The 26,268-nt window shown below is 38.5% G+C and overlaps 2 protein-coding genes across 3 annotated transcripts in view; both read left to right on the top strand.

Annotated features, from left to right (window-relative positions):
- The first annotated feature begins 36 nt into the window (after window positions 1-36).
- HOXB3 (homeobox B3) overlaps window positions 37-26,268 on the top strand; it is a 64,948-nt gene continuing 38,716 nt past the window's right edge. The window contains exons 1-2 of one of the 2 annotated variants that reach the window (XM_070767463.1): window positions 37-155; window positions 23,265-23,468. The gene's annotated coding sequence lies outside the window, so the exon portion shown is untranslated. Of the gene's footprint in view, window positions 156-12,049; window positions 12,618-23,264; window positions 23,469-26,268 lie in introns of those variants that run through there. The other variant, XM_070767462.1, reaches the window with a different exon arrangement.
- HOXB4 (homeobox B4) lies at window positions 16,868-20,767 on the top strand. Its single transcript, XM_070767473.1, has 2 exons — window positions 16,868-17,406; window positions 19,074-20,767. The coding sequence occupies exons 1-2, from the start codon at window positions 16,998-17,000 to the stop codon at window positions 19,397-19,399; spliced, it is 735 nt and encodes a 244-aa protein (XP_070623574.1). The 5' UTR covers window positions 16,868-16,997; the 3' UTR covers window positions 19,400-20,767.

The following is a 26,268-nucleotide window of genomic DNA, read 5'->3' as shown; positions in this document are numbered from 1 at the left end:
TTAAGTGACATTTTAACTGCCTGCTTTGGCTTGGAAGGGGGCAGGAAGGGGAGAATACTTTTCCAGGCTGATAAAGGGAGCTCCATTGCAGAAATAGGAAGCATTGATGGTGCGCTGTTTACTCCAAAGAGGACTTAGGAGCTGCTAACCTTAAAGTAAGTTCTCTTGAAATACTATATGCTTAAATGAGTTTTAAAGAACCAGGTTGTTACAGATGGGGTGGAGGGGGGGGGCGGGGAGCAGGGCCGAGAGGGAGGGGTTTCCGTCTCCTTTAGAAACTTTTTTCTGCATAAAATGTCAGTGCGAACACGGTCACCAAGGCCTCTGAATTACCTAAGTTTGGCCCACAATATTTTTTATTTTAAAAGCTTTGCTGGAAACAAGAAAAACAACAACAACAACAATAAGAGTGTTAACTGATAATAATGACATATTGTTAACTTAGAGGAATACAGCAATAGGACTCTATATGTATTCACTCCATCTTGTTAGCCTTATGAAGCACTTTGGGAGTGTATTGAATTCTGGGGAAATGTTTTGATGACTGCTTAAAGACAGACTTCTATCAAAATGTGTGGGATTGACTTTTTGTGAGCTACCTTTAGGAGTCAGAGGTGCAAGGGCCAGAATGGTTTAAGACTTGCTTTATTGTTGTTATTACTAGCAGTAATCTGCAGATTCACAATCTAGGGCTGGTGAAAACTTAATAATTAAAGTCCTAATCAAGGATCTAAGAATTATTAAGGTAGCATCATAAATATAAGCAATTCCAAGCAAGGTTCTTGTTACCTTAAAAAGCTCTGAATAAATAATTTGACACTTTGCTTTTAATCCACACTTTTCCATTTCCCCTAGCTTCTACTTCTCCCTCCCCCTTTAAGCATTTGGTTTCAGGACATTTTTCCCCCTGCTGTAACAGTTATGTCATCTCCCTTTCCCTAGAATTCCTCCTTCCTTCCTTCTTTTATCCACAGATAGCGGCAAATATCCACCTTGTTGCCAGAGGAAAGGCCACAGTCCACCAGAAAAATATTTTGTGAAAGTCTGTGGCCATAGAATAGAGTTTAGGATTTTCTGATAGAAAATAAGTAGGTATGTGTACTTCTCCTTCCCTTTATTTACTTGGGCAATGTAAGCTTTTTGGAGGGCATGAAACTCACACAAACATTGTGGAATGCATTCAAATACACTATGTATGTAAGCCTTGTTTTACATTCAATTCACTTATGAGTTGAACTTCATTGACAAATGCTTGATTCATAGGGCATATAAGACTAGATTTTTGAAATAGAAAAAGATGAGCCAGAGATCTGTTTCCCAAAAATATTTTTAAAGACTCCTATTTCTTTCAAGAAATATCAAGAAAAGGAAAATTAGCAAGTTCAACTCAAAGTAGCCTAATCTAGATGTTCACAATAAAAGATTTTTAAAAATAATTTTATATTTTCTAATAAGGATCATCTAAGTAGAAAGTCCTGACACTGAATTATTAATTTAACTTTGTAAGAGTTGGTTGGTATAGTTATCATTTTTTGACAGTGAAAACTAACATAAACATATTAGTTTATATTGGGAAGATTGGAAAAATTAAACTCTCTCTTTTTCTTCTCTTCTCTTTCTCTTTCTTTTCTTTTGTTCTTTTTCCTTCCTTCCTTCTTTCCTGATTCATAAGAGCTTCCATTTGCAGTATAATAGCATATATTTTTTTGCGATCCATGATCTTGATAAAACAGGGCTTTAGGACTTGATAGATGCCAATAGAACATGCTGTATAGTCCTCTGATAACTAACCAACATATCTTGCTTAGAAATAAACCTCACTGAATTTATTCCAAGGTCTATTTTCTAGTAAAATAGCACAGGATCTGGAGTGTCACATTGTCTTAAATGGTTTGGGACTGTAGACCCAATTATCTGTAATTATCTGTTCTCTGCTTAACTATGACCTCCCAAACCCACCATCTCAACTTTTTCCTTTCCAGTAAATGCTATTGTGTTCCCATTAACTTCAATTAAGATTATAGGAAATCAAAGAGTTCAGGATGCTTAAGTTCTCTATAAGCACCAAATTTCACTAATTTGCTGCTGTAGCACTTTACATCAAGCCTTTGCCCTCCAAAGTACAGTATTGGTAGAAACTATTTCTGAATTTGAGCTGTGGAATCATCTCAGAAATATGCTTAACATTTATCGGAGGTTTTTCTTCCAATAATGTTCAGAACTGTAAAAGACACCATTAAAAGCAGCAGCAATAAGCACAGGACAAAACCTTGAAAATCAGTGCCTCTAGTTTATTTAAGAATTGAAAGAGGATAATCTTTGGGTATAAGGGATCTTGTGCCAATTCCCTGCTGGTTTTTGGCTGTAAAGGTGAGAGAACTCTTGTCTTAACAATTTGTGGTGTTTACACTTTCTTCTCATTTCCGCTCAAACCCTTTCCCCGTCAATCATTTAAACTAAGGTTTTATGACCATGCCATTTGGTAGACACATGTTTTGGGGTTGTATAAGAGGGGATAATTTATATTGCTTCTTTTCTCACCATTTAGACTATAAAGCACTTTGTTGTTTAAGGAAATTCTTATTGTTGGTTAAAACAATTCTTGCTACTAATTCTTGTTACTAATCTTATAAAAAGGAGATGATAACCCTCCCTTTAAGGAAATGTTGGGAAGATAATAATCTCTTTCAAATTTATTTTCAATGTGTTCCTTTTGTCACTGTATAACACACTTTTGATTATGTGTGTTTGTGTCCTGTGCTCATACGGTACACAGAAGTGGGAAGGGCACACAGTGATCCTTAAAATCTAATTTCAATCAGAGAATGAAGTTCCAATGAATTCTGTAAAAACATTTCTAAGTTAATGAACATTGTATTGGAGTATAAATCTCGTTTGAATTAAAGCAGGCTTGCATTAAACATTATACAAGTCTGCAAAGAAACCTATTGTATCTAACTGAGTAGAGCTTCTTAGGAAACATAAAGAGCATTGAGTGATTTGGATTGGACTCTTAACAATAATAACAAATCCTCCATTTTAGGTTTAAATGTTATAGATTATGCACCAGTCATGCAATTCTGTATATAAAATACTATGATCTCCTCCCAGGAAGGAAAATAATACATAGGACATTTTTTGTACCAACAGTAGCATCTTATAGTAAACAATCAGATGATACTAAGTAGAAGAGTTTTGATACTGAGTAAACTGTTTGCAATACTATCCAAGTCTTATTAAGACATAATTGTGGTTGTGAAGGGAATATTCATAATCATTCCACAGGTTTAATTATTCTTATCCTCAACTACTTTTTTGTTACCATTCTCTACTTGGTTTTCTTTAGAGTTCCCCCCCCTCATGCTCCCAGCTTCTCTATTCACCTCTTTACATTTGTCTGTTATATGTGTAAACGTGTGTCTTTCCAAATATAGCAGCCACAGTGACCATATGCACAGTGAACTGAGAATTAGGTACAATATTGCTAAATTCAGTATGAGATAATCTCAAGGATACTGGCAAAAGACTGCACTGCGGACCCCGCATAGCACTAATTGAAAAGGCTTGTTCCAACTAAGGATACCCGGAGTCTCTCAAAAAACCCAAGGTCTGAATAAGAGGTTTTGATATAAATATGGAGCGTTGTCTACAGAGTGACTCTTCCCTTTTGTATTTGAGTGCCAAGAAGGAATAGATGGGGGCATTTGTGAACATTTGTGAACAAAGGGAAGTGGTGCTTTTGCTTCCTTCTAGTTCAGGTGAAGAAGAGAAAGGTAAAGTTTGAAAATGTTACTGCAACCTTGCACCATACCATTCCAGCCCCTCCCCCCCAAAATAAATATATCTGAATCTTTTGGCAGTGCGAGCAAATAAGTGAAACTATCCACCTTTTTTCCGCCTGTATCTACTTCTGCAGTCTTTTCACTGAATGTCTTATTTTATGTCCCTTCTGTAGGACATTCATCTTATCCTGATTACTTTTAATTCTCCACAAATATCTACTGGACCACAGAAAGACTCAGCAGTCACCTTCATAGTAAAAGGAAAGCAAGAATTTATCTTGTTTTCGATTTTTTTTAAAAAAAACCTAACCATTCTTTTGAAAAAGACTATTTGCAGAGCAGAATCAACAGGAAGACAATACTATCTAGATAGCAGATGGTTCCTATACAAAATTCCTTTCCTTGTTATAAATTGTACCATGCTATATCCTTAAAACATTCAGTAGTGAATTGTTCTGGCCTACAATATAAATAAGAAGCAAAAAAAAATTCTTGCAATATTTTTCTGCACAATAAAATTATCAGGATCATTTTACCACAAGTAAAATTCTAATCTTCTTTATCTTTCTGAGAATCTTCTGATGACTAGTCTAAGTTTCAAGGTATGGAATAGTGGAAGAATTTCTAAAACTGATCAATAGTAAAGCGATGGAGATATTTTTGAATCTTACATCTAAACGTTAAAGAAATATTTCCCATGTAAAATACTTTCAGTAGGAAGCATGGCGGCAAACCTGATGCTAAATTGGCAATTTGCTATTCTTAATGTGGTTGGAGTAAGGTAACTAGCAATTGTAAATAATAAACGTTGCATATAAATATATAGACATATGTCGTCCCCCCCTTTCTACTGCTGCCCTTTTCCATCTTTGAATTATCCAGGACCATTTTTCCTAAAGTAAAAATGGGGCAGTTTATTCATCACATTTTAATCTTTTTCCAATTAATGTTTCCAGTCCACCCATACACATTGTGGAGGGTGTGGGAGGGAGGGTGTTGAAGAAGAGGAGATGGCAATCTGCTCCAGACCAGCCAATATACACCTCTCTAAGTAGTACATTTGTCAGGCAACAATAGCTGACTTCTTGACCACGAAAGGTCAGATCCAATGTTCTTTGAAGTCAATGCATAAACTCCCCTTGAACTCTATTGGCCTCATGATAACCAGTCTACCCTATTCATTGCAGGCGCATGTGTGGGTATAAACTATTGTATGAATGCTTCTTTCACACTGCTCACATACAAATACGCAGTAGAAAGCTCACAGCCACAATTCACAATGGCTTAGTATAACCCACATAAATATAAATATTTATACACATTTAAATAGATACAATTAATGCAGATTTAACTGTGCAGTTCACAAGCCAAGATGCCCTTTGGCTAAATCTGGAAAAGGTATAAAGAAATATTTGATTTGTGACTTGCAGACATCACATACCCTTCTTTGAAGCAATTGTCTTGAATGCAACTTCGTTCTAGTGATGGCCAATCAATGTGTAGGGTATCACCTTCAGGCACCATTCTGCATACAGATTGGGAGATGTTGTACATGTGTGCTTTCTCACACTCTTATGTGCCCTCCAGAAATATAGCATTATCATTCTCCTTGTTTCCAGCCTGTTGTCATTGAGAGACAGAAAGAGACATAGAGACACATTTGTTTATGTACACCTATCCCTGATATAGCAGCAAACAGTTCTGAGCTTCTTTAGAGACAAATAACTTACAAGATGGAAGATTGGACAATATGAGTCTCATAACAAAAGGAACACCTTTCCTTAGTTTCAGGGTTGGGATTTCCTGTTCAAAACTGGGCCCTAAACAGCCCATTTTTCGAAATCCTGTTGGTGCTGAGCCCGTTTGAGGAAGCAAATGAAACAGAAGGAATGTTATTTATCTCATGCCAGGATTTTGGCCTTCTATCTAGTTTACAGGATACTATACAATGACAGAGATTCCATGAAGTACTTTTAAAAGTGCTCTCTCTCTCTCTGAACTATTTGCTAGTTGTCCACAAACACAAACATATAGAGAAATAAATTCTTTGAAAATGGGCTCCAGCACTAATCTGAAAGCTTGGAAGACTAAATCTCTGGTTCTAGTGATCAACTCAGATTAGATCCTGCAAAACACACACACACACAAACACCATTTACTTGTATTTAAGAATTACCTATTTCCTTCACAGGGGGACTCTGGGTGGTATGCAGTTAAATATTAAAAGCATAAATATAGTAAGTAAAATTTAAAAATAGGCAGAAAATCTTGCTAGATGGGTGCGTAAACAACTTGCTAATATAATTTTTTTAAAGGAAGCTAATTGTGTTTATATTTAAATTCTTTTCTTCAGTAGGTGACATTTCCTTTTTTCTCATTGAAATCAATGAGATTTCACTATATTTACCCTGAAATTGTCTTCATTCTAATGATAAATAATTATATTTTTTTGCTTTTGGAGATTAAGCCTTAAATAATATTGAGGGGCATGAATAGAACTAAACATATATTTTCACCTCTTTGCTCTCAGACTGTTTTTCCTGAATTCCCAACTATCCCCCCCCCCCCCAAAATATCTCTTCACTTCCAAGGAAAGGTTACTGGATATTGCATCTAAAAAAAGCATTTAATTAATAGGACAATAGTCAATGCACATTTGTCCTCTTACTAAAAAGAATGGTGGCACTACCCATTTTAAAATTTGTTTAAATAGTATTATTTAAAATGCAACCTAGTTTTTTTAAGGTGTGGAGTTCTGCTTTTTTCCCTTTCTCTTGTCCTCTTGTTTTTTTTAAAAAATAGGGACAAAAAAAGGGAGAGAAGAGTTAAAATCTGTGAAAGGATTTTAATTAAGAAAATTAAATGAAAAGGGGGCAACAAATGAGTTCTACGGGAGAAGGGTTGAGGAGGAAGCAAAGCAAAGCTATTCCAAACGATTAAATCGCCATTTTAACAGTGTAATGGGGTTTGCATACTGAAAAGTGGGGGGGCTGTTCTTATAGCTCATCCATAATTCATGGGCACTGGGGATCATTCCTAGGTCAGCAGACAGAGGTACAGAGCAGGCATCTCTGAAGGGGAAGGTTCTCCACTTCCCCCGTACAAATGCAACGGGAGACTTTTCTTCAAGTGGTCTGGGAGTGTCCCATATTTTAAGCCCTATTCATGCCACTAGACTTCCCCCTCTCCCCTCCCTTTTTTTTTTTGCAAGCTTTCTTCCAAACTTCTTTCAGTCTTATCTTAGTGCATTGGTTGTTTATGTTTTTCTTTTAAAGTTTCCTCTTCCCCTCTTAAGGCTTGTGTGCGATAACATCTTCAGACGTTTTCCTGGGCACTTTTAGGCAAGTCCCTATCATTCAAGTCCCTATCATTAAGTATCACCTTCAACCCCACAAACAATTTCCAAAACTGTAGAGTAATGGGAAGAACTTAGAACGTTGCTGGCAGGATGAAGCATGAAGGTTTTTGCCTTGGAAACATCTCATCTCCCCCCCCCCAAAAGTCCATTTCATAGGAAACCATCATTTTGGGGGAAATTGGGGACATATTCAGAGTTTCCTTGAAGATAAAATAAAGCAAAGCCCTTCTTTCTTGTTGATAGTTGCAGCTCTTTAAACACTTTTTCTTTCTAACTGAGGGAAGCTACATCATCGCAAACAGACGGAAGTTTATTCCAGCCATTAATTGAGATTTTGCTTATTTTTCCCTCTCTCTTCCTCTTCACTCCGCCCCACCCCTCTTCTTTTTTTCTTTTTGCTAACCGACTGATTGCTAGGCAGGGTAAGCAGCGTTGAGTACAGAAAAACACAACAAAGTAATAAAGAAGGAAGAGAAGGAGGGAATCGTTCACCCAGGAAGATTTACTGGCTCTGCCAGTTGCTTTCTTACTTGGAGGTGAGGAAGACGAGATCAATTTTGAGAAGACGGAAAACAGTGATGAATTCGATTGGACAGGATGTCGCTTTTTGGATGCAATAGGCCTGCACTTGCAATGCCAAGATCCCACCTTTGGTTTTAAGTATCAAATAAAAATTAACCATAGGAGAAATAGGACTCTTTCTTGTAAGAAGTCAAAAAGTCCTCGCTTGTTTCCTCTCTGAAACTAAAATTCGGACATTCCTTTACGGTGTTTTCGAACAATTTCATAAAGTTGATCCTCCAAAGTTGATGCCCAGGCACCAGGTAGCCCTGGGAATAATGGTTGCCCCCCCTGCTCCCCGCCCCACATTCTACAGATGCAAACCCTATGCAATTCAGCGGGTTCCCCAACCCCTTTCCCTCCCGCGAGCGGGTATAGGATTTTATAATGCCAAGCCTCAGGGTTTTTGAGGATGGATAGATAGGCTGGTCCCGACAGGTCTAATCTTCTGGAATTGATTTCCCACGTTTCGTGTGTGTTGTTTTTACACAAGGAACACAAACTGGAAAATTATCCTAAAAATAACTTTATAAAAAGTATCATATTGGTGGATTTGGGCTTTGGGGAGGGGAAAGGAGATGGAGCTGAGGAAGAAGGCTGAAACTGCGCGCTTGTAACAACACGGTATTGCCAGCAGAGCTCGCTTTAGACCAATTCACAGCAGCTGCCCAGCCCTCCTCGGCTCGGCGCCTAGAGAGCGTCTTCCCTTCCTCGAGGAGCTTTGCCCTGAGAAGCGAAGTGGGTGGGTGGGTGTGAGGCTACTTTCCACCGCCGCTGCCCGGCATGAAACAAGAGGGAGGGGAAGCGACCTGCCCGCTACGATTCCAGCCGCCTCATTCTTTCGGCTTTCCTCCCTCCCCCTTCCCCCCCGGGGGGCAAATATATTATTATGGAGAGGGGCCGTATAGCAAAAATTGGGGATGGAACGACGGCCGGAAGTATCGATCGGTATAGGTTCGGGAATCTGGCCAAAAGGACGGTGGTCTAAGGCCGATTGGAGAGAGCAGCCATTATAGCGCCAAGGGTCAAAAAGGCGAGGGTCAAAAGTTTAGGTGGTTGCGAGACCAGGTCTTGTGTTGGAAGCGGATAGACGGGATGTCAGTTCAGAAGAGGGCGGGAGGCGGGTGAGGGGTGGGGGTGGGAGGGGAGGGAAGAGGCTTTCTGGCGAGGGAGGAGGGAAGGTGAACGTGAGAGAAAAGAATTAGGAAGTGCAAAGGGAACTCCTGGCGTTAGGAGGAAACGTACCTGGGGCAAGTTGGACGGGCGTTTTTCTTTGTGGCTCTGAAGGATCTCCGCCCTCCCTCGCTCCCTCCCTCTGCTCCGTTCCCTCGTTTTTTCCAAGAAAAAAAAAGTGTCTCTGAAACACCTTGGCCAGAGCCCAGCGCCATGGGCTTCCAGGGCACGCTCCTCAGAAACGAATGGCTTGGGCTACTACCACCCCACAGCTAGCACGTTCTTGGATGGTAGCAGCTCTTAGCCATAAAACCTTGCCCTTGGATGGTCATATTGACGTTTTTATATGAGCCACCTTGTATGCAGTTTGACCAATTTAGCACCAATCCCATAGATGAAAAAGAAAAACCAAACAGCAACCAGCAAGATGAGTTGGAATTCAAGAACATTGACTTGTTAGGAAGTACAACGGGTTCTAAATATAGAATGTAGAATAATATTACCATTACGGTATTGGCTGCAAGCCTTCCCTTGGTTAGAAATCTATGTCCTTAAGTGGCGTTTTTTAATCACACAGAAAAATAGATTTGAATTTAAGAAATTACCTTTAATGGTGCATAATAATAATAGTAATCATCATAAATCTTAATTTATGTTGGCAGTAATGTTCTAAATCTTTCCCCACATTACTCCAAAACGAGATTCCAAAGGATTTAGAACCTAATCCAGCTTTGAATGTACAGAGATTTAGAGCGACAATTTGCAGGCAGTTTTCAGGGATTTAGAGTATGTTTGCTAAACCTAGATAAATTAACCAAAATTGAGTAAAAGTGATTTTTGGGTAGGTGGGTAACACACAGAGATCCATTACACAATCAAGGCAGGGATATTTAATTTGACTTAATGTCTTTTATCTATACTGAGTAAAATGAACTTTGTGATAAGCAGTTTTGGGTAGTGAAGGAAAAAGTTTGGAAAGTACTGTATTGCTTTAAAACATGGTACAAGGGAAAAAGTTCTTCTGTAGATACAGAAACATTCTTGAAAATAAAAAAAGATTACATTGAGTTATGAAATTTTATCTTTTGAAATTCAATACTGAATATTGAACTTTTTATTTTGAAACTATTTTCAGTCACGTTTCTCTTTGTTTATACATTACGTTTATGGATTTACATTCTCTCTTTATTTGTATTTAAGCAGATAATATTTTGTATTCCTGAATTTTATTATAAAAATGAATGTGGTTGCCTTATCCAGTTAATACCCTTCAGAACATATTGCCATTTAAATACAATTGCACACCAATATATGATGTAATTAAATCGCAGAAAAATTGAATATTCGATTGCTTGACAGAAGTACCTTTAAGATGCTAATTTAAGAATTTGTCCAGGTGGGTTCTTTTTAACTTTACACTAGGAATAGGTAACTCTCAAGCATCTTTAGCAACTAGAGTCTCTGGATTTATATGGGAGGAAATCCTTTCTCATTAGTATTGTTGCAGAATTTACTTAGCAAAAATGAGGAATGAAAGAGGGGCGGATTAAATCAATTGTAAAAGGCCATTTAATCTCGAATGATAGGGAACCTTTCTTCAACCTTCAAAAGAAAAAAATAGAATTACAATATTGAAAGAAAAAAAACCCCTCTTGATTAAACTCAAATAATAACATTGCAATAAAGCATTTCATTTCCATGTTTTTCCTGTGTATTTCTCAAACTTTGGATTTCAATTAATTTATTATTGTATAACTGAAAATATTTGTAGGAAGACTAGCTATTCTCTGCCATGGTTATAATCTCAAGTGAATATCAAAAACCAAAGTGAGTTAAAAAACCATGTTAGAATGTTAGAAGCAAATATTATTGAAAAGATTCAACTTGTTTAAAATCGTTTAAACATTTTGTTTTTAAAAAAGATTGTTCATGGATATACAATGACATTAAAGATAAAGAATCCTTCCATTCTAGAGTCTCAGTCCCTCTTTTTGTCTCTCATCTTTAGGAAATAAATAGCTTGAGATGAAATTTTAGTTTCCTTGGTTAGATTATTAAAATTAAGTTGACCAAAGAAGTTAAGTGCAATATATTTATATTTAATAATATGTACAATATATTTAAGTATATATTTAGAATTAATTTCCAGTTAGTATTTTATTTCTCATGTGCATATCCATGGAAATGTAAGAAAATATATTTGTGCTTGTCGGGAAAAAGATAAAGGTTTAATTCTAATGGATGGCATAAGGTTTGCTTGATATTTTTAAAATACCACTAAATGAATGGTCTTCTGTTGGAACTTGTATGATCCATTCCCTGTTACCTCTAATTCATTCAGTTATCTCTAAAGTCCCAAGTCTATGTTCCTAATACAGGTTTACTTGGCTTCTAATAGGAATATGTCCAACCTAAGGCTTTCAGTTTTCATGCCCTCACATAACCCAGTCCTATAGAAATAGCCACTGAAGAAATATCAATTAGGGGGGAAAGTGAACAAACCACTGAAGCTTGCTTGTTATTGGACAAAGCTTCTGTCCCACGTAGAGATAAAATGAAAGAGAATGGTTATTTCTACAAGGCAATCAATGTAATGACCTCTTCATAGCAATAATTTAATGGCAATTTGCCAGCTTTGTCAGTAACCTATGCAAAGCATTGCTCTGTGTTTGGTACCTGTACAATAAGTGACATATGAAAAAGAATAAATAAGGCAGTTCAATTAAAAAAGGGTCTTAAATGATTAAAATAGTAAAAATGTAACTTGGATGAGTTAGGCTAATACTGTGAAAGTATCTTTTAGAGGCAGCTAAATATTTTCAAGAGGCTACTGTACCAGATATAAATAAGATTTGACCTAAATACTTTTTATTGCTTAGTGCCACTTTACTTCTCCTTCTCTGTGCCAAGTACTTCCTACAGTTCTTCCCTGTGACAAGTACACTTTCAACAAACAAAGAAAAGAAGAAAAAAACCCTTCCCTTTCCCAAAAACAAAATTAAAAGATTGTACAATTTTTGTTCTCTCTCTTTGTCTTTTTTTTATTGTACTATATTGCATGCATACTACTCCTATTATAATTGTTGTTTGGTTAATATAAGTGCGGATATACTGTTATGGCTGTGCCTGTGGGTTGTATCCACAAGAATGTATTGTGCTATATTTAAAATATATATTAAAAGGGATGTATATTAAAAGGACTAAACAACAATTGCGGCCCCTAGAAAGGGCAGGGTTGGGCTCCTGAGGCCGGCCCTGGCATTCTCTCCACTTCTCTCCCGTCCAAAGAAAGTAATGACCTGAGTAAAATTCAATATGACCGAGAGAACTATGCAAGCGTATTATAGAAATGCAAGGGGGAGAGCCCGGGAGTGGGGTGAAACTCAGGTCAGCGCGTCTAACAAATATTAAAATGTTGGAGGCGCTCGGGACACGCCTAGCTGTTTAACAAAGACTGACAAACTATGGAGATTAATACGAAAACTTGCCGGTATCCGAATCGAGAAGGCTCAGTTAGGCCTAAGGCTGCTTGAAAGCTAGTAGCCAAATATTCTGTAAGCTTTAAAAGCCGAAAGAAAGACAGACAGACAAAAAACAGACAGAAAGAAAAAAACCCCAGAAAAACAAAGAAAAAAGAAAGAAGGAAGGAAAGAAAGAAAGAAGGAAAGAAAGAAAGATTTTTCGGAGAAAATAATATGTGATATGGAGGAGGGGAAGATATAAGCGAAGGATCTACTTTTCTGGTTGGTATTAGGGTTGCATGGCACGGGGGTGGGTGGGCGGCGGATTGCGGCTGAAGTGGTTGGGATAGTGTCGGGTGCATTTTGTATCTTAGGCCGGCAGCGAGCACACGGATCTCTTTAACTGTGGGAAAAGGGAACTCGGGGAGTGACTTCGAGGATATTTAAGGAGTTTTGTGGACTATGGAACCGGAATTTGGGGTGAAGGCGCTTAGGGACCAATTCCTGAATCTCCTTGGGTTAATTAATGTTGGCAGAAGATGCTATGAATTGACCCTCCTCGGAAGTCAACGTAGTTTTAGTACGAAAGAGGCAGCCATAAGCATTGTGACAATTTTTGTGCCCCCCCCCCCCCGTAAATGGAAAAGGGCACAAACTTTGTATATTAGAGTGGCATCAAGTACCAATGAAATGTTCTGGCAGGTGCTTTCTCTATATGTTGACGAGAGAGACTTCCCTTTTCTAACAGGATCCCGAAAAGTGACCCCCCACTTTGTAAGCACCCCTTGTTCATCTACTTAATTTTATTGCATTTTTTCAAACAAGAACCTTAGCCACGTTTGCGATGAGGTTGGTTTTTTTTTTTAAAGCCTCATTAACTTTTCCTTTTGAAATGCAGAAGTCGCTTGGCTAAATCTTTCTTCCCAAACTTCCGAAAAGTTAAGACACTTTTATTAGAGCAATCGAAAATGCTTCCTCCCCACCATCCTATTAAGCACAGAAGGTTAGGGGGCGGGGAGGAATTGCGAATGCGAGGGTGGGGGGCGCCGAGATGGGGACGTTGTTTCTTTTGATTTCGGGGTATGTGTGCTTTGGAAGAGCGAAGTGTGAACATTTCTGCTAAACGCTAGGGGTGCTGGTGACACTGGGATAACCCCCTCCCCCCCATTTGTCTATTTGCACAAGGAATTTTTAAAACTTGAAACCGACATTTCTGTTTTTGTTTGTTTGTTTTTAAAAGACAGAATTATCTTCATTTTTTCGTTTCCCGAAAGTCTATATCTTAAAAGAACCCGGCCTAGAATGTACATATAAACACCGCCCGTCCGAAAAACAAGCTCTAAGGGGGAAAAAAACCCAGATCAGAAATAAAACAAGAGTTGGTGTCTGAAAGATGTGACTACTGTGTATCCATATTTGGTAAAACTTTATTAAAGACAGCAGGATTTTCTTTTCAACGTTGGTTACGAGAATTTGAAAAATCTTAGTTCGAAGTAAGCCTCACTCACTGATCTCTATTCCACATTAAGTTAGCTTTGATTTTAAAAAAAACAAACTGAAGATTTATAGCTTAGTTCTGAATGCCCATTAATGTTCTTCTGCCAATGAAATGTTTTACCCTTGGAAAGGTATATGTTCCCCACTGTAAAGACAAAATAATATGCTGACACTCCACATTTGTATGTAGGCAGTTCATTTGGATTGTTCTGCTGAAAGTAGATTTAAAATATTTTAAATACTCTTATTTATATTGAATTAAAACATTCAATATTATTATTGGGAATTTGATTATTGGAAAAAAAGGAACCAGAACACATTTCTCAGATGATTTTTTTTTTTGGCTAAGAAGGTGGAGGGATATTGTTTGGTAGGAAGTTGGGAACGAGGGAAAACCGGAAAACAATGGTGATAAGTTTAGTCACATTTCCGTTCAAATGTTTTTGTTTTTGTCTGAAATTAATACCATATTTATTCCTGAAGTGAAGTTTTGCTTTCCAAAATGCAACGCATCCTACAGTTTAGGTGAGAACGAATTTGTATTAGTCAGTGAAAATTATTCCAAAATGCATGTATGGAAGTTTGAATGTCGTGCTTACATGTTCTACCGATAAAGAATATATCCGGAAAGGCAAGCACACAAATACTGCATATACTACATATCAATATATATTAATATATATTGGAATACTCAGAAATGTCAGAATTCATCTATACTGATAATTTTACCCAGAGGGGCACACTTCAGGCTCCACTAGTTCAATTTTAACAGAAGATAATGAAAAAATTATTCTTCTAATAAATAAGTCTGGGTATCAGAAAAATCTTCTTTCTTTGTGCAGTAACAGTGAAAAATCCTATGACCTACTTAGGAGTAAAGAAGCTGAATTCAGTAAGGCTTAGGGACAATTAGTAACATATCCTAAAACAACACTGGAGTGATTTTATCTCTTTTGAATGTCTGCCTACAGCTTTCTTCTGCTCTTTCCTACCTACAGAAGATGAATGGTTTACCCAGGATACTTATTTTATTGCTTTATATCCCCATTTTGGTGGGAGGACTGCAATTACATTTCTTTGATCTTTTCTCTTCTTCATTTTTCTGGGATTTAAAGGAAATGCTGAAGAAAAAAAGAATCTCACCCTACTTCTCTGTAAATTTGTTTCCAGATTTCCTTGCCTTTCTCCCTTCGACTTCTCACTTTATGCAAATTAGTTTTCCAGATGCCTAATTTTTTTTTATTTTTGCAATGTCAGGAAGTTAATTCTTTATGAAGTCATGCAAAGGAGTGATTTTTGTTCTAATGAAAGGATAAATCATGTTGAATTAGATTCAGAATGAATTTCTTTCTACTTAATGTTCATCTTTAATCCTCTTTTAACTCCTGAATTTCAGATTATGTTGCTAAAGATGCATGCCCTTTTGTGATGGATGAAATTAATGGATTAGTCTAGTTAATTTACACTATTTTACAAATGCCCACAATTCCATAGTTTCTTTTGAAACTGGACCACTGTTTTTCCGAATGCCAACCACTTTTGGCTGAAAACTAACATTTTTTTCTCCCTTTTTGGCAAAGGAGAAGGTCTCTCTGTCTTCTGTATGTACCCTGTAGATCCGAATTTGTGTAAAAGAAGCTGTCTCACAAATTCGTATCTAGGGGAATATGTAGTTGACACAAACCCTACGGAGCGGAGCCCAGCATTAAAGAAAGAAGAAGGAGAGAAAGAAAGGAGAATAAATCGTTAAGGATATTTGTTTCTTAAGAAGATTTTTCCTTTTTTGCGTGTGTGGCCATTGGTGCACCTTGTTCTGTGAGGTTTTACATACATACATGTGTATACATATATACACATTTATAAATTTATAATTTATAATTTATATAATTATGTAAACAGTACCTATCGCAGGTGTTTGGTTTTTTTTTTTACTTTTTATTATCATCTAAATATTTTTTTCCCTATTGCGTTGAAAGCTTATTGGGAAAGAAACCACACTAGAAGGAACAAATCCCTGCCCCGGGGAGTTTAAAAAAGGAAGATGGGGCAAATGCGGTATAATGAAAAGGGACATTGAGGATATGTATGGGTTAGGGGTATGTTTTTGCCTAGGCACATACACATATGCTATGCTTAGATGCGTGTATTTGTGTTGTGTTGTATAGAAACCCTGTAATCTCTTTCTATATTTTAAAAAGCAGATTTCTTCAGGTAATGTCCATCACAATCTGATGAAATTAGTTCCAATTCTCTCTTCTTCTGCTTAAGGTTTATACGATTTTTATCTTTGTAAACATGGGAAAGGGAACCAGCTTAAGCCAGAAGCTAGCTGTCATTTAAAGGATGGGTAACTCGAATTGGTTAATGATGTTTCTATCGATCCCAAATAACCTCTATCTATCTTTGCCACTGGTTTGACTCGCTCACAAAATTTAAGTAGAGGCAAGAGAATGAATTCCGTACAAACCCATAGACCGCCGCCCCCATTCCAGTTTCATATTTGTTTTCAGCAAACTGTATTTGATTTTTAAAATTAATTTTAAAAATTCGCTACGAAGAGACATTAGATGTATTTGAGTTTTGGCAAAATATCCGCGGACAAGCCGGGCAGGAATGGGAGTTTAGGACTTTGTGTCTTCCTGATTTTGGAGAGATGATGGAATATCCGATTTTGGTGCGTGTGTATGTGTGAAATTAAAAATATTACTATCGTTTTTAAAATATCAAAAACAAATGCAGAGTTCCGATTATTCGTACCGCAATGCGGAATCTTATTTATATCCCGGATATATTTTACAGATAAAATAAATCCTATTGACTTCAAAGCAACTTGCTTTCAAGTTGAATGCGAGGTGGTAACGGAAAGGCTAAAAGTGCGCCCCCCCCCCTCTCTCCTTGATTATTTCCTTATCCGGGAATCCCAAGCTACCTCTCTATTGGTTCACGGGGTCACATGGACAGCTAACTTTGTTCAGTTGACGGCAAAAGTAGGAGGGCTCTGAGAAACAGGAAAACGAGAAGGGGAGGGGAAGGAAGGGCGAAGGGGGAAGGGGAGGGGGGCGAAGAAATAGGAATAAATTTTAGTATATTTTTGGGGTGTGCGTGTGTGTGAGTGAGCGAGAGTGTGCGTGCCGGCGCGCGCGCGCTCTTGCAATCCCAAAATTAATGGCCATGAGTTCTTTCTTGATCAACTCCAACTATGTGGACCCCAAATTCCCACCATGCGAAGAATATTCCCAGCACGATTACCTTCCCAGTCATACTCCGGAATATTTCAGCGGCCAGAGGCGACAGGAGAACTCTTTCCAACACGAGGCGTTGTACCCAGCGCGGTCCGCCTGTAACCAACCATCCTATCCTCCATGTCAGGGCTCTGGGCACCAGCCACCGGTCCTCTCCCCCAGGAGCCAACATGCTCCGGCTGGACTTCAGAACCATCTCTCCGAACCAAATCATACTTGCGAATCCATCACGCCAAGCCCACCGCCTTCCTGTAGCCAAAACTCTCTCAACCAAAGCCCTGGCAAAGAGCCGGTAGTTTATCCTTGGATGAAGAAGGTTCATGTTAGCACGGGTAAGTGACCCTTAAAGAGCTGTTCGCTTTATACTAACCTGCACCTCAAAGTCTCGTTGGGAAGAGAGGGGAAAAAGGCTTATTGCCCCCGTTGTAAAAGAACCATTCCCCTTGGAGATTTATGGTCTCCCTGTTTGCAGAGCGCTATAATTACATCCTCCATAAATTTTTATTGCTCTTCTTGGCCAACTGCCTTTGAAGTCCCTGTTAACATCCTTCTCCAGAATCGCTTTCTTCCTTTCCTTTCCTTCCCTTTCCTTCCCTTTCCTTTCCTTTCCTTCTTTCCACTGGAAATTTTTTATGTGTGTGATTTTTAAAAGCTGAATCTGTAACGTTTCTTTTCCCCCCGAGTCCCTCTCTTGAAAAGCCTCTCTCTTGACGGTTTTTCACAACCTCGTTTCATAGCATTGAGGGTGGCTATATAGAGGAATGAGAGAAAAGACGATTTAGTATGAAAGAGTGTGTCACATGCCAGCAGTAACTTTATAGAACTTTGGGGTGCACCCTTCACCCACTCTTCGGTACACGTGGATGAATATTATTTTGCTCTGGGGCACTTAAATTGCTGCCCCTGAGCTTATTAATGCCTTTCACTCCGAGTGTTTTCGAGGTACTTATACTGGTTATCAGTCCAATAAGACGAGATTTAACTGCACTCTACATTTCACTCCTATTGTTGATGGATTCATTATGAGATAGATAGTCGGCACGTGTAAGTAGGGGCCTCTTTCTCTGATTTCTGCTTATAATTGCTGATAAATTTAAAAGTGGCCTGCTACCCATAATTTAACGAAGATAGTCTGCTGTCACTCTTTCTCAGCAGTGATGCCAAATACTCTAACAATAGTAAATTAATGGGTTTATTATAGATTAACTTTAAAGCCTTGTTGTTTAACTGCTTTGAAGAGCTCAGCTACCCTCCTTTAGGGTGGGAATGAGGCGAAGTTTTTTTTTTTAATGGCAGGATGTATAAATTTTAAGGCTGCACAAGGCCGAAGGAAGAGGAAAGGTTCCAGTCCTTATTAAAGGCATTGAACACCAGAAAGACACTACTACTACTGCTACTACTGCTACTGCTACTACTAGTAATAATAATAATAATAATAATAATAATAATAATAATAATCAGATATTCTACTTCAAATATTCCAATTAAGCCTGTTTCATTTTAAAGACACTGTGATCCATCCACACCTACGGATGTATTTCTGTAATCCTATCGTGGGTGGATTTATTCAAAAGTAAACTGTACTAAATGCAATGATGGGATGTGTCTGGTGGGCCAATGGAAATTTGAGTCTGGAATACATCCTACATATGTCAGAATGGCCCCGAGAGGTAGAAAGAAAGAAAGAAAGAAAGAAAGGAAGAAGAGGAAGGAAGGAAGGAAGGAAGGAAGGAAGGAAGGAAGGAAGGAAGGAAGGAAGGAAGGAAGGAAGGAAGGAAGGAAGAAGTCAAAATCTTGTGTATGTTTGGGGCGGGGGATCTGCGGTTTGCGATTTGTTTTTGTGGTCTGCTTTGACTATCACTTGCAAAAGACGGAGGGCAGTGAAGACCGTTCTTGTTTTGTTTGAAAGAGGCAGAAGAGTAACCTTCACACTCCCCCATTCCGCCCTTGTTCTTTTCTCCTCCCTCCTCCCCCGTTTCTTTTGTGCCTCTTCTTCCAGTCAACCCCAACTACACCGGAGGGGAGCCCAAGCGCTCCAGGACAGCCTACACGCGGCAGCAAGTGCTGGAGCTGGAGAAAGAATTTCACTACAACCGCTACCTCACCCGGAGGCGAAGGGTGGAAATCGCCCACTCCCTTTGCCTGTCCGAGCGCCAGATCAAGATATGGTTTCAAAACCGGAGGATGAAATGGAAAAAAGACCACAAGTTACCCAATACTAAGATCCGATCAAATGCTGCTGCCAACCTGCCGGTGCCAGGCGGAGCAGGAGGCCCTCAGGACCGAACCAACGGGCCGACCCCGAAACCCACCCCCAACCTATAACCATCCCTGAACGAAACCTGAGGGGAGGATTGCGGGCGCGCGCACGCGCTTGCGCGCACGCTCATGTTTGTGTGTGTATGTGTGCGCGCGCGCGTGTGTTTATGTGTGTACGTGCCTGTGTGTGTGTGTGTATGTTGGGGGCGGGGTGTGTATGAATGCGTGTGCTAAGAAGTGATTATCGAACGGAAGGTCGCTTTGTGGCTTTACTGTTCCCTGAGAAGAAAGATGGGGGCCATTGGGGGGGTAGGGAAGGGAGGTGGGTGGGATCACTATTTATACGAGGAAGAGGAAACAAAGGAGATGGGGGGTTGTTGTTTCTCACTGGCCGGGTTGTGTTTGGGGGTAGTTTCTCTGTTCTACTGTATAGGAGGTAGGGGTTTCCAAATTTGGCTAAGATGGATCCCTTCTTCATCCTTAATCAAGCCAAACTCGGGCCCATTTGTCATGTTTACTCTCCCGTACAAACGGAGGACCTTATGCCAGCCATTAGCTCGACAGGCAGAGTCATCTTTAATAAATGAGGCTTGGTTTCACCTAAGGAGGACTGGACTCTCTCTCTCTCTCCCTCTCCATCTTCCTTTCTTTCTGTCTCCTCTTTCGCACGCCATACTTATTGCTCTCCCCCCACTCCCTTGCCATTATCCATCCTCACCTACCGCACAACCAACCCTATAGACATGAGGCTGATCAAGACTATGGAAAGCCGTTTCAGTACAGTTGTGGATGGAGAGGCCGTTAGAATTGGGGACGGGAGTAAGAGAGTGACATTTCCCCAAACCTTCTAAGGATACAATTGGCTGGTGAATGTACTAAGAAAAGGGCCCAAAAGGAACAAAACAAAACACGAAGAGCAACCAAAAAAAATGAAGAGGTCTTGAAATAATAAAGTCATTAAAATGGAGGCTTCTTTGGGTTAATTACATAACAAGGGAAACACGGAAAACCAAGAGTGCTTCTGCATTTCAGTCCATAAAGTTGATTATAAGGCCATCTGCGTTCCAGTAGCCATTAAAATGGGAGGGGAGCCCTTGTAAATAAGAGCGCCCCTCTGGTGTCTTTATACCCGATTTTGGACCAAATAACGTATGCATAATGGTGGGACTTCAGGGAATTCCCCTGGGAAGTTAGGAGTGAAGGGAAGACATATATACGATCTCTGTATATTCCCTACATCCTTTTTTTTTCACAGGCACAACTCCTTTCCCTTCCCTCTAAGACATTCCAAAAGGAGGTGATACCAGAGAATTCTGTGGAGGGAGATATGATGCCTCCTTCTTTTGCTTTTGTAGAATAACTTCTTGCTGTTTTATGAGATATCCATGCAAACATGTATGTGGAATACCACAAAATAAAACAATTTATTGTGAACATGACTCTCTGCGTTTTTTAGGATCTGTTAACAGCAGCTGGAATACTGAAGTGGTTCCTTTGTTGTGATTGTTCACCTCCTCTCTCCTTGTAAATTCCACCACTTTTGGGTTGCAGCAGATTTTAACTGTCAATTTATAAACCAAAACTTCTCTGACAAATGAAAAATGCTTGACCATAGGCTATACTTTTCTTTACTACAGCTCAGGTTTAGAAAGGATGATTTATTTTGTAAGTGTGCACCAGGGTGGTTACATTTTGCTTTTTAAACTGGTTCAAAAAACCCCCAACCCCACAGTATTAGATTTCTACCTGATAACTGATAGTACTAAGAGGGCAGACTTACATTCTCCATGAAATTTATCCCCTTTCTTCCTTTCTTTTCCCGTTGTGTGTGTGTATGTGTGTGTTAAAAAAAGCTACCTTCTTTAAGGTATTTACTGCATTTTATGATCATAATTTTTGCACAGATGTTTCTTGGTGGTTGCAGGTTTTTCTGTGTATTTTTATATTACAAAGGAGCCAGCCACTGCAATAGCTCAAAGTCTGACAAGCAAATAGATAATCAAGAAGACAAATGACTTCTTTTGTGCTCCATAGCTCTTGTATTAATTTTCATTTTCTTTCCCATATAAAGTATCGAAAATACTGTTTGGGTGAAATAGCCTTCCACTTCCAAGTTACAAACTCTGTGTGAATGTGTGTGTTTATGTGGGTGGGTGTATATGGTGGTGATACAAGTTAGTGTAAAGAAAATTCTTAAATTCATCAGAGAGAGAGAGAGAGAGAGAGAGAGAGAGAGAGAGAGAGAGAGAGAGAGAGAGAGAGAGAGAGAGAGAGAGAAAGGGCAGAGTTATACCATTAATGTAGGTCCTAATTTATTTGATCATGTAGGTAGAATTCATCCAGAAGTTTTCTACCAGAAGACCTGTAAAAATGAAGGTCACATTCATTTTAATGGAGTTTGTGCAAGAGAAATTCCACTTGCTTTCTACCCTGAGAAATGCCTCAGAGAAAGTAATTTCCATGGGAGAGTTAACTATTCTATAACCTTCCTTTAGGCTATATTTTTTATCCATTATTCAAACTGAGTGTTATTTTACTGCTTTATTGTATTATCAAAACATGCATCTCAGTAGGATTTATTCACAGTCCACATGTCTATTTTTAATTTAATTTTAATACGTTGGATCCAAACTTGGTCGTGCTTAGATCAGGCCAACTGACATCAATGCGACTTAAACAACTCCTAACAAGCAGATCCCATTAGTTTCACAGGATCTACTATAATTGTATTTATTTATTAGTTAGATGTTTAAATTTTTAAAATTATATTTATTATTTAGATTTCTGTGCCACCCTTCTCACAGTGATTATTGCCCACCTTTCATGTGATAGATAGATAAATAAATAGATATCATATCAAAGTTGGAGCAAAAATTCCTGACCTCATGAGAATGTAGTTATATATAAAGTCATTTAATTCCATGATAGCTCAGTTAATAATTGCAAACTTAAGTCTCATTGATTTTTGGTGAGTACTCTAATCAAATTAAGAATGGGTCAAGCCACAACTTCAATTAATCCTTTACTAAAAAAATTGAGATTACTAAACACTCTGCACTGTCCAGCTAATCCACTGCTTTTTAATCCAACTACAACTCAAAAAACAGCCATAACGCTGTGAATCATGTGGACCACCCAGGGTCACTGCGTGTGAGATGGAGAGTTTCTAAATATTATATATAAATAAAATAAATAAACCAGCAACAAACCCTTTGTTATGGAAATTAATGGGACTAACTAATAAGTAAATATGGAATCAGCAGGAAGTCTTGGAACAGTTATGTATGCCCGAACAGAAGGAAACACGTGCAACATGCACCTACAGAAAAGAGAATTTGTTTATAACAACACATTTAATTAATTCCCCCCACCCCATATTTCTTATGGATTAATACTTGAGGAAAATGTCAGATCAAATATTTGGTAGATTTTTATTGGTTTTAGAATATTCAGAACACATCTGGTGGTGACAGGCTCGAGAAAGGATCAAAAGAAATTGTAATTGTATTCCATACTGATTTCATATTATTGGCATATTGAAGTGGAGCAAATGTTGTGTAAGCTTTATTACCCCTCCACCCCCGACTTCCCAGGTCTGGTGGTAGCTAAACCACGTTGTTTTAATTTCTCTTGATTTCTGTGATGCTGGAGGGGTTCTCTTCCATGTTTAGGGCTACCACAAGTCCTTCTTCATTCTACGTTCCCCAAACAAAACTTTAAAGCATATACTGGTAAGAATGCAGCTCCTATAGAACCAAATCAAAGCTGGAGAGTGTGAATAGATTTTAGGGTGGAGATTTCTATAGCCTCCAAAAGTTCACAGGCATTGAGAGCAGACAGGAGCTGAGAAAAATGTGAGAATTATGCGGGGAAAATCATTAATCATTTCTTTTCTTCAAATACTTATCCTTTTCCTATTGTTATTCAACAGCAAACCTCTACAGACCTTCTGTTGGGAAAAAAAGAGAGCACCCGGGAGCCTTGAATCTTTTAAGATATCTTCCAGGAGATAATATTCTCTGAAATATACATTAAAAATTGAACACTTTTTTTTTATTTTAATGGAAGACTTGACTTCAAATATGAATACGATCAGCTTTAAACATCTGGGGAAAAATCATGTGAAGCTAAAAAGGTAATACATGTAAAATAATATACCTATATATAGAATTATAGCATGGGTTGCTTTTTTGAAACTGCATATTGCTTGGGTTTTAAGAATGAAAGAGGGCTGGGACAATGTCAAATGTCTTCTCTTAACATTGTGTCCCGTGAAGAGAAGAAGCTGGATTCTATGTTGATTTGTTCATTCCAAAGCAATGACCCCCAAGTATTATGGTCTTACTTTTCCGTAAGTGTTTTCATAGAATTTGCAGTTCTGGATGAAGGCAGTTTTTATTTTCGCTAAAAGGACAAAGAAACAAACCGTTAATTTAATTTGTTTCCTGAGTATCTGAGATTTCTAGAATTTAGTTTTGTGTGCAAGGTTTGCTTTGTTTTAATACAGTTTTCTTGATTTTGATAGAACAGATAATACAGAAGGCATCCGAATTAAGAAGCTCCCTATTTTTATTTCTCTATAGATTTTGTGCTTCCTAGGAATTTTTTCCCCTAGGTATAAGATAATACCTTTCAAAAATGAGGCACAGCTAGTAAATTGCTGCTAAAATGCATGTCTGGTATGTCTTATATGCAGTTTTTTAACATTCATTGGAAGAAACGTGAGTGATAGTTTGTTGCCTATCTATATATCTACCATCTCTCTCTCTCTCTCTCCCTCCCCCCTCTCTCATCTACTTACCTGCCTACCTACTTACCTACATCTATCTATCTATCTATCTATCTATCTATCTATCTATCTATCTATCTATCTATCTATCTATCTATCTATCTATCTATCTATCATCTATCTATCTATCTATCTATCTATCTATCTATCTATCTATCTATCTATCTATCTCTACCTACCTACCTACCTATCATCCACCTATCACCTACCTACCTATCTATCATCGATCTATCATCACCTACCCAAGTGCATTTTAAGGTGGAGAAGACTTATATTAAACAAACAAGAGTTAAGATTTGACCCTGGTGAGCTGCAGAGTGAGTGCTGAGTTCATCCAAGGGACACATTTTCTGAATGATTAGCTTGGTATTGCAACTACAGAATGACCTCTCCAAACCCCTTGACCTTTTCAGGACTGGACATTGTGCCATAAAGCATGGCTCACATAGAAACAGGGGTAGGAAAAATCAAACACTCTCGACCAAAACATGAAAACTCTCAGCAAAAACAGCCATTTCACCGCACCTTTCGCACTCTCAGATTTCCTTCTCATTCTTGCAGATCTTGCTAATTTTTCCTGTAGCTGAATTATGTTGTCTGAAGGTTGTGGGGGGTTTTTTTTTTTGGGGGGGGGGAGGTAGATTTTGCTGCTGAGAGCATTATCTGAAGAGAAATCCTCCTTCACAATGAATGGGAGTTGTGGAAAAGTTAGGCTGGTTTGATTGATGGAGATTAATTTAATGTGCTCTTATCTTACTTTGGTCTACTTGAATTTAATTATGAATAGAGACAATTTCTCTGTCCCAAAGTACTGGGATATTACTTTCTCATCATCGGTTGTGGCAACAGGAATCACAGTGATGGTGGTAGAAGTAGAAATGGTGTGGTTTCCCCTTGCTTCTTAGTTGGGTTGATTCTTTCATTTTTCCTTCCCTGCAAGAACAAGAGACAACAGACACCTAGAAAGACTAGATATCTTTCCTAGCCGCATAGGATTCGCCAACAAGAATGTAGAAGGAAGGTTTCTACCCTTCTCTCACTATCTCCCTCATCCTTTTTGAGAAAAAGTATCCCCAATACCTCTCAAATGGTTTAACAACTCATTCTTTCTCCCTCCTGCCTGAAAAAGCTTTGGTGGTCCAAAGTTTGATAAATATATTTCTTGACTACTGAAGATAGCCAGGAGACTAGAATGGCAGTCTATTTTTTTTGGTCTTTTGTCTTTATTTCCCAATGTGATGTTCTCTGTTTTCTTTTTTTTTCTTCTCAAGGAAATTGTGGAAATGTCTATTCAGAACTGCTTGTAAATGTTTGGAGATTTTACAAAATTCTGTGAAGAATTCAGCCAGACCTTTATCCCGGAAGTGTAGCATCTATGTGTTGTTTCTGATATTGTAGCAATAGGAAGCAGGTAAAATAGTAAAGGCACTGATTTTTCAAAGGAGGCTAAATAAATCAAATCAATGGGTGATCTTATCCCTCCCAACCTGCAAGGCCAAGTGAGAGCTATAACTATGGAAATCCACGAAAGATTTGCCATTAAACACAAGACAGGCTGTAGACTAATCTTTGGGAATTGAGATCCAAAATTGCTTTAAATTGGTCTAGGGCCATTTAAACCTACCTAAGTAAAAGGAAAAGAACTACAGGATTGCAGTCTGCACAGTTCCATCTAGGTACCTCAAAACCATGACCAAAATTGCTGCTTGCTTTGGGCTGCATAAAATGTTCTTTAAAGATCTCCCTCCTCCCTCCATATCTCCAGGTTGGCATTCACCAGGAAAGCTAACTTCCAGATAAACAGTGGTGAATAAAGGAATTTTTTTTGCTATGCAATTTGTTAAGTGGGGAAATAAAACAGAAACAAGGAAACGTCAGGTTAGCTCCCAGATGTTTTGAAAGTTCAAGTAGAACTATAGACCAAGGTATCTGGGAGATAGGCAGTTAAGTCAAGCTAGAATGTGTAGGAAAACTGATCAATGAGAGAGAGAGAGCATAGGTTCTCTACCCTCTCCCTCCCTCCCTCCCTCCCTCCCTCTCCCCCCTCTCTCTCTCACACAGCTTTTGTTTGTCAAGCACATCTTATTCTTGTGTTTTGACATACCAAGAAGATGCCTTGTGTAAAAATATGCCCTTGAATTCTCCA

Source organism: Erythrolamprus reginae, chromosome Z (genome assembly GCF_031021105.1).
Source record: "Erythrolamprus reginae isolate rEryReg1 chromosome Z, rEryReg1.hap1, whole genome shotgun sequence".
Lineage (NCBI taxonomy): Eukaryota > Metazoa > Chordata > Lepidosauria > Squamata > Dipsadidae > Erythrolamprus > Erythrolamprus reginae.
Note: the sequence above shows the minus strand (reverse complement) of the source record. Positions and strands in the feature narration are given on the sequence as shown.